The sequence below is a fragment of the Nematolebias whitei genome, chromosome 10 (genome assembly GCF_014905685.2).
Source record: "Nematolebias whitei isolate Nwh7 chromosome 10, NemWhi1, whole genome shotgun sequence".
Lineage (NCBI taxonomy): Eukaryota > Metazoa > Chordata > Actinopteri > Cyprinodontiformes > Rivulidae > Nematolebias > Nematolebias whitei.
This window is the reverse complement of record NC_056507.1, coordinates 34,304,082-34,312,671: the sequence shown is the minus strand read 5'-3', so window position 1 is coordinate 34,312,671 and position 8,590 is coordinate 34,304,082. Positions and strand designations below refer to the sequence as shown.

Sequence of the window (8,590 nt, the reverse complement as noted above, 5' to 3'; positions counted from 1 at the left end):
ATATATATAAGGCTGATGTGCTGGTATAATGTAGTGTCTTTGTTCTCTCCAGGGACCGTGGAATGAGCTACATCGTAGGAAAGAACTGGAGGGACCTGTTTGATGCTGTCATTGTCCAAGCTGACAAACCTAGTTTCTTCAATGACAGGAGGAAGTAAGTATGCTTTAATATGAAATCTGTAATGTATTCTAGTTCAGTCCTGTGCATCACTGCACTGCCTGGAGCTACTTGTAGGCTTGTGTAATAAAGGACAAACCTGTAACTGGATGTATTTTGAAGCTGCTGATTACTGTTCACCGCAAAAGGAAAAGGTGAATTTATAATGATTTTGTTCATGGGTGTGTTTGTTCATTTGCCTGTATCATTAGCAGAAAATCTCACAACTCACTGAACAGATTCAAAGTAAATTTTGAGAATGTAATCACTGGGATGACCTCGATAACTGATTAACTTTTGGAGTCAACCTAATTCAATATGGCTGCCAAAGCGATGCAGTCTTGGCAAAGAGAAAAAGGGCTACAACTTGTTCAATCTTACAGATACTGAGCTAAAAACATTGGTGTGGCAGTAGCTGAGACTGTTCCCTAACTTATACTCCGAACTCTTAACTGAATACATTTTCAACATAAGGTGGTTTTAGTTTAAAACTCTGGCTTGAAAGATGGCAGGGGGTATGCATTCCTTCAGAGAGTATGGAAGATTGACCCCCCAGGCTACACGTGTTTCGTGGATCTGGAGAAGGCTTACAAGCATGTTCTTTGATGCATTCAGTGGTGGGTGCTGTGTAAGCATAGGGTGCCGCCGTTGCTACATAACCAAAGCAAGAACGGTGTCCTCATCCTCAGCACTAAGCCCACCTGGTTTAGTCCCTCAGGTTTCTTCAGAAGGTCAAGTCCTAACCTGTTGCAACTCACAACCAGAACTGTAGTGGCTAAGACGAATCAGCTCCACAAAACGGTGGAATGTCCCCTCCTAGTCGGGGGTGAGTCTTTAACTCGAGTGGTGGGGTGGGGGTGGGGGTGGGGGGGATAGTTGTTAGTTTTGTTCACAAGCAATGATAGGATGCAAAAAGTGATGAATCAGGGCCTTGTTTTCAGTGCTGGAGGGATTGTTCTAGTTTGTCGTGATGAAGAATGAGCTGAGCCTAAAGGCAAAGCTCCCGATTCACTGCATCTTCTACATACCAACCCTTACATACCAACCCTTACAAATACTCTTAAATAATGATCATGACCAAAAGAGCAATATTCTGGAACAAGCGGCTGAAATGAGCTTCCTCCATAGGGTGGCTGGGTTCAGCCTTATAGAGAAAAGATGAGGAGCTTCATCATCCAGGGGGAGCTCAGAGTAGAGCTGCTGCTCCTACACACTGAAAGGAGTCAGTTAATGTGGTGCAGGCATCTGCTTAGCCTCTTGGGAGGAATTCCAGGCACTTCCTGGGAACACTGGGGAATCCCCCAGGAGCGTTGCTGGAGAGAGGGAAGTTTGTTTTTCTTTCCTGTGCTTGTTGCCTCTGCCAGCAACAGAAGATAGATGGATGGATGATTATTATAGGATGCTAAAGCTAGCTGTATTTGTGACAGACCTTTCAGGCGAGTGACAGACAAAGGTGCTTTACTGTGGGACAGAATTCACCGGCTGGAAAAAGGGCAAATCTACAAGCAGGTACTGTGTCAGGAAATTAATGTTCCTTATAAATTTGCTGTGGATACATCTCTTGAAGCTTCCTGTGTTTTAATGAATTTGTTTCATCCACAGGGAAACCTCTATGAGTTCCTGAGGCTCACTGGCTGGAGGGGATCCAAAGTACTTTACTTTGGAGATCACATTTATAGCGACTTGGCAGTAAGCAACATCCACACACAGTTACAACGATGGAATTATGACTAATAACTACTCAAATTACTGTTCTTTAGAGTATAAGCATAAAAAAGGCATTTCGCTTTAACAAAACAAAAGAAAACAAACAGATGTCACTTAACTCAGTGGTTCCCAACTTTTTTTGCTGGCCCCCCCTTTGGTTAATAAGAAAATTCCAACCCCTCGCCAAAAAAAAGCTTCTCTGTGCAAAATGGGTTTACAAACATGAATGACTCCTTGATAGGAAAAACAAAATTAAAGGTTTTATGAGGAAAAATGACACTTTTAATGCTCACTTCTTTCCAGTGACTGGTGTGAGCCTGCTCGTTGCTGCAGATCTTCTCAAACCTTGGTTGTAGTTGTGATACTGCCATTGAGTTCATTTTCAATGTCCAGCTTTGACCTGTATTTTGTCTTGATTGAGGCCACAGCAAAAAACCTATCTCACATAAGTACGGTGTGGCAAAAGGAAGAAGTATAACCAGGGCTGTCTGACCCAGCAGTGGGTGATCTTTCCTCACTCCAATCCAAAATGCTGTTTCCACTGTGTTCTGCAACTTGTCTTGAGTTAAAGATCTCAAGTGTCCACATTTCTTTCACTCGCTGCTGCCACATCTCAAGTTTTCTGACTTTATCTGCCAGATGTGGGAGGTGTGTGTTTGTGCCCTGCATCTGCAAGTTCACTTCAATGAGCTGAGAAACAGGTCACTGAGGTATGCAAGTTTGATGAGGAACTTGTTACAGCAACATTGGCAGGCCAGATCACTGCACTCTTCCTCCAAAAAGATGCAGATCTCATTTTGCAGCTCAAAGACCCTGGACAGCACCTTCCCACATGACAGCCATTGGGACTCGCTGTGAAACAGAACAGCTGTGTGATCGGAGCCCAGTTCCTTGCACAGTACTGAAAAAATCCAGACTTTGACAGGTTGTGCTTTGATGTAGTTTACTTTGGCAATGACATAATTATTACATCATTTAATTTTGGACTCAGCTGTTTAGATTCCGGTGCTTCGCAGTGTGTCATGCAGTGCGTCCACTGTACGTTGGGGGAAACGCTCTTGATGAGCGCATGAGCCCTCCTCGTCTCCCAGCCATAGTCTGTGCAGATCCCCACACAGTCCTCCCATTTCAGATTGGCCACTTTCAAGTAAGAGTCGATGATTTTAAACAGTTCTTCTGTAGCGGCTCTGCCAGGGACTTGTTTGCAGAAAAGCAATTCCTCATTTCATCTCCATCTATGAAGCTGACAAGTTATCAGTAAGCAGTCTTTGTTACTGTCAGTGGCTTCATCCATCTGCAGAGAAAAGTGGTGGCTGTCACACACCTTCTCATTCAGCTGCTCCTCTATGGCCTTTAACATGTCATACATGTGCCTGCTGATGGTATTATTGGACAGAGGAATAGCCTGTAGTTTGCAGACTGCTCTGTCATCAATCATTATTGAAACCATATTTATAGCATAGAGAAGTATTAATTCCTCTGCAATTGTATGCAATGTCTTACTCTGTGCCTCTTGGTAGACAACTTTATATAAGCAGAGGTGAGCGTTTGTCGGCACGGATGTAGCTTTAGTAAAGAGACCCCGTTGAGCACGGCAGTTTGAGTTTTTGTCTGAAAATGGGAACTAACTTGACTTTGTGCTCTGGATATTATTTCTCCATGTGGCATCTTAGCTTGTTGTTCTTCAAAACTGTCACAAGCTAGCACTTTAAGACAGATGAAACAATGCAGTCTTTGGATTACCTACTGTTGGGCAGTAGGCTTCATCATATCTTCTACAGTTTGATTTGGAAGGAAGTTGGTTTAGAAGCGTGTTTGGTGACGTTTCATCTTCTGCTTTGGGTTTATGTGGAAGCCCCATAAAAAACTTGTCCATTATGCTAGCAGTGTCCAAACATGCGTTATTTCCATTCAGTCATACCACGCGCCCCCTGCAGTGGCTCTATGCCCCCTCCCCCCACTTTTGTAACCACTGACTTACTTCAAAGAAAGGATCCTGACTCAGGAGCCTAAGACCCATGTTTACTATTCAGAGAAATTTGGCTTGTATTTGTAATTCAGACACTGCACCTGTGGGACAGATCAGTTCTGCAGATGAAGTTCTAAAAATATTCACTACTTTACAAACGCAAGCTCAACCAGCTCATTTTAATTAGATCCACTTTTTTTTTTTTACTTCCGATCCCAATACCTAAATCTGGAAATCTGTCAATACTGATAGTATTCCGATACCATTCCGAAATCATCGTTATTGATTTTATATGCGGCTGTAATAAACTCCTCTCTACAGGCAAGTACGATTTGTACAAATATATGTATGCATGTCCAAAAAGGAAACTTGAGGTAATTATATGGTTAGGTTAGGAGGGTAAACTATATCTTGGCTGTAAATATTCAGTCAAGCTGCAAAATCCTTCATTTTCTACAACTTGTAGCAGTTAGTCATCAAGTACGATGAAGTTCAGCAACTTCTCAGTAATCCCTTTAGCTTTCATGTTGTCCAGTGGAAGTTCACTTTACTTTTGGAACGACTCCAGAAGTGATTTCTGCCGGCTCCTTTCGTCTTTCTCCCGCTTGGCTAAACAACCCTCGTGCTCTTTAATGTGGTGCTTTTTCAAATGTTTGATTAAGTTCATTGTATTGTAGGTTGTGATGGATCTTCCCCCTTTCAATACTGCAGCTTAGCAGACATTGCACATTGCTGTTTTGATTTGTGGTGTTTCTAGTGTAAAATGCTTCCACACAGCAGATGTGTTACGATGAAAAGTTGGTTAGCCGTTAGCCACAGCACTGCTCAGTCCTCTGTCCTCACGTTGTAGCTGGCTGCAAACTATGAAATGGATTTCCTGAATGTGAGGCGGGTCTTATTACTCTGGGTTCATGAGACACACCTCCGTTCTGGAAATCCATTCCATAGTTTGAAGCCAACATGCAGAGCAGCTGGCAAGGAATCGTGGAGGTGTTTCAGCAGACACAGACATGCATCATGAATGGGAAATCTCTGCAGGTTGGATCACAAAATTCAGATACGCAAATTATGCTGGTATCGGACGCCGATACGGATACTGGATTGGCTCCATCCCTAATTTAAATGAAGACTAAAGCAGGGTCACAAGCCAGCAATTTATCTGTTGATAATCAGGGGTCAGTAATGTAACAACAGCACCTACAGCTTGTTTGTTGTTGCCACATGCAGACAGTAGAAGCAGGAGCCTGATCACCTGTTCAAGCATTCAGTTCACTCCTTGAGTCAGGTGATGTTAAAGTTGTGTAAGACTTCACTTCTTGGTTTAAATGTGTTCAGATATGTTGTTTTTATGGCTCAGAATTACTTATTCACAAACGTGTGAAAGAGTCGTAAGCTTATCATGTAGCCCTGAAACACAATTGAGGGAAACATATTGCGGATACCTAGGTGCCAAACATCACTGCAGTCTGCCCCTGGGATTTTTCTTAACAGCATTTTTTTCCAGGGGGCATTTGAATAAAAAACACTGCAATGCATCAGTGCGTCCTCACCGTTCAATAATGCTATATTTACTCTGCACTCCGTAACAATGTTTCTGAAAACATCCAAGAAACCGATTGCAGCGCCTATATCAAAAGAAGAAAGAAGCAGATGATACAAGATACAAAAACATGCAACGTGTTGTGTAACAGCAGGGGTTTTATAACTGTTTCAGGTGGAGCTTTCAGGTAGTCTTAGTTTTAGGAACAATGTAGCCAGGCAGTAAGTCTGCTAGCATTTCCTTAGTATTTCAATACATTTACACAGATGAAGAATCTCATTTTATCCACACACTTTCTCCTCCTGTCTGAAGTATGTGTGTCCTCTGCACATCAACTCTCAGCCCTGTCGTGCAAAAGAAAAGAAAACCTTTTCTCCCACTAAAGTAAATAATGGCACAACTGGGAGTGAAAAGTGTTGCACAAATCTTCGCAAATAGGTGCACAATTCATTTAAAGACCTTCCCGCACCACTTTAGTTCTTTCAGATAAAAATATGTTCCTGCAGAACCAGCTGCAGAGATCACCCCATTCTCACCTCTTTGGTGCAGATTTTGCTTGGTTAGTTTTTCAATTTGCACCAAACTAACTTCATGACAGACACTAAAACGTTGTAAATTTATCTCCAAGTCTTCCTGTTTTCAGAATATTTGGGTGAGACACAGTGAAATACACTTGAATGCTTAAACTACATTAACGTCTACTAAGATAAATTTACATACATGATACATCATAGCCCATTACACTAGTGCAGCTGAGGTTTTAGAAGAAAAAATAATCAATATTCTTGTAAAGTACATCTTACCTGCTGCTCCACACCTTCATTAATTAGCATCGAAGCACATCATTTACATTTTGATCTGTACAAGCAGCTTGTTTTTCATTTCTACCTATCTATTTTTTTTTTGCATCAGAGCGTTTAAGTGTTTGTGCTTCTGTATGGATATGCACGATCAGCTGTAAAGACCGATGCTGAAAGATCAAATTAGCATCTCTGGCATGATGCCTGGTCAGTGGCCAGCAGCCACCAGTCAATGATGTTGTCTCGCTTGTTTAGAGAGATGGAATTTGGCGTTTGTGGTTTCCACCAACCACAGCTCACCGTCAGACTCTGTGGCTGTAAAATTAGATTACCGCTGTGAGTGGGCACAGAGGAGAAGCATCTGTGAGCTAGCAAAGAGTTAATTAAATCGCAAAAAGTCCCAAAATACATTCTCTGAACCCTGGATGGGTTTCAGATCAGTTGTTTTAGCTTTTATTGTCTTTTAGTCTGATTGAAGTTATTTGACTGCTGGAATCTGACAATAAATAAAAATCCAAAAAGTGATACATAAAACAATTATTAATGGTTATTATGGTTACAATTCTGATAATGCATAATGTATTTAAATTAAACAAACAAACAAAAAAAACTGTGTACCATTTCTCATGAAAAACAACTTGAAATCACAACAGCATTTTATAAAACACAAATTAAAATTAATTTTTAAAAAGTTAGAAACATTTCAAACAAATAACATTTTACAATTCAGTTTCACATTAAAAACAAAATTACAAATTTGGTTCAAATATAAAACATGACAAATAAGAAAACAGCAACAAAACAATCTAAAACACCATTTAAAATACAATAATGTTGCAACAATGCTGTATGTTTTTTTTTTTTTTCATTAATTTTTATTTGTACAACTTAATATTAGGGCCGTGCTAAGAGAGAAAAAAAACATTACATTATGAGAATAAAGTCGTAATATCAGCAGAACTCTAACACTAAAAAGCAGTCTTACGACTGCGGTAAAATGATGAATGCTGAGCATCTTGTTAAGTTATACTTTGGTATATGTTTTACAAATAAGGAAATACTTAATCTGTTAGCACATCAGCATCAGATTATTATCAGTGTCAGGACTTTGAAACGATTGTGCAAACAACTATTTCTGTTTCAAAGGAAAAAACCACATGGATTTGGAAGATGTAGCTTCTTTGTGGAACAGGAGCTTTCTGGCAGTGGTCGACTGCAAGGCTGCAGGTGGTTACATCTGCGCACCATTGAAAGAGGTTTTGTTGTTTCTCAGCAGACAATGAGGATGTCATCAAGATTTTGGATCCAGTGGGAGTTGAACTTTAGCGAGCATGGTGTCTCCGATGTCGTCAGTACAAAAGCAGGGCGCCCAACGCACTATGGCATATGGATTCTTATGATAAACTGAAGCCGTATGGCATTACAAGTTTATTTTTGTAATATTACAACTTTATTCTCATATGACTTTATTCTCGTAATACTATATTATTCTTGTAATATTATAACTTTATTCTCATTATTTCAAATTTATTCTCATACGACTTTATTCTCAAAATATTATGAATTTATTCTCGTATTATTATAACTTTATTATCATATTATTATAACTTTTTTCTCATAATAGTATGACTATTCTCATATCATTGACTTTATTCTCATATTATAAATTGTTCTCATGTTATGACTATTCTCATATTATAACTTTATTATCATATTATTATGACTTTATTATCATATTATTATAACTTTTTCTCTTAATATTATGACTTTATTATCATATTATAACTTTATTCTCATTATTATGACGATTCTCATAATAATATGACTTTATTCTCGTAATACTACGACTTTATTCTTGTAATACTATGACTTTATTCTTGTAATATTATGACTTTATTTTCGTATTATTTCAACTTTATTCTCGTACAACTTTTTTCTCATAATATTATGACTTTATTCTCATTATTATAACTTTATGCTCATATTATAACTTTTCTTCTCATAATGTTATGACATTATTCCCATATTATTTCAACCATATTCTCGTATGACTTTATTCTCATAATATTATTACTTTTATTCTCATAATACAAACCGGATTCCAAAAAAGTTGGGACACTAAACAAATTGTGAATAAAAACTGAATTCAATGATGTGGAGGTGCCAACATCTAATATTTTATTCAGAATAGAACACAAATCACAGATCAAAAGTTTAAACTGAGAGAATGTATCATTTTAAGGGAAAAATATGTTGTTTCCAAATTTCATGGCGTCAACAAATCCCAAAAAGTTGGGACAAGTCCATGTTTACCACTGTGTGGCATCCCCCCTTCTTCTTACAACACTCAACAGACATCTGGGGACAGAGGAGACCAGTTTCTCAAGTTTAGAAATAGGAATGCTCTCCCATTCATG

At 39.1% G+C, this 8,590-nt stretch overlaps 1 protein-coding gene across 1 annotated transcript in view; it reads left to right on the top strand.

The window, feature by feature from the left end:
* Window positions 1-8,590, top strand: part of LOC119416491 (5'-nucleotidase domain-containing protein 3-like) — a gene marked incomplete at its 5' end in the record, with an annotated part of 34,744 nt that overhangs the window by 12,350 nt on the left and 13,804 nt on the right. The window contains 3 exons of the mRNA XM_037683725.1: window positions 53-154; window positions 1,585-1,666; window positions 1,760-1,846. Of these exons, the coding sequence (XP_037539653.1) occupies window positions 53-154; window positions 1,585-1,666; window positions 1,760-1,846 (271 nt within the window). The remainder of the gene's footprint in view (window positions 1-52; window positions 155-1,584; window positions 1,667-1,759; window positions 1,847-8,590) is intronic.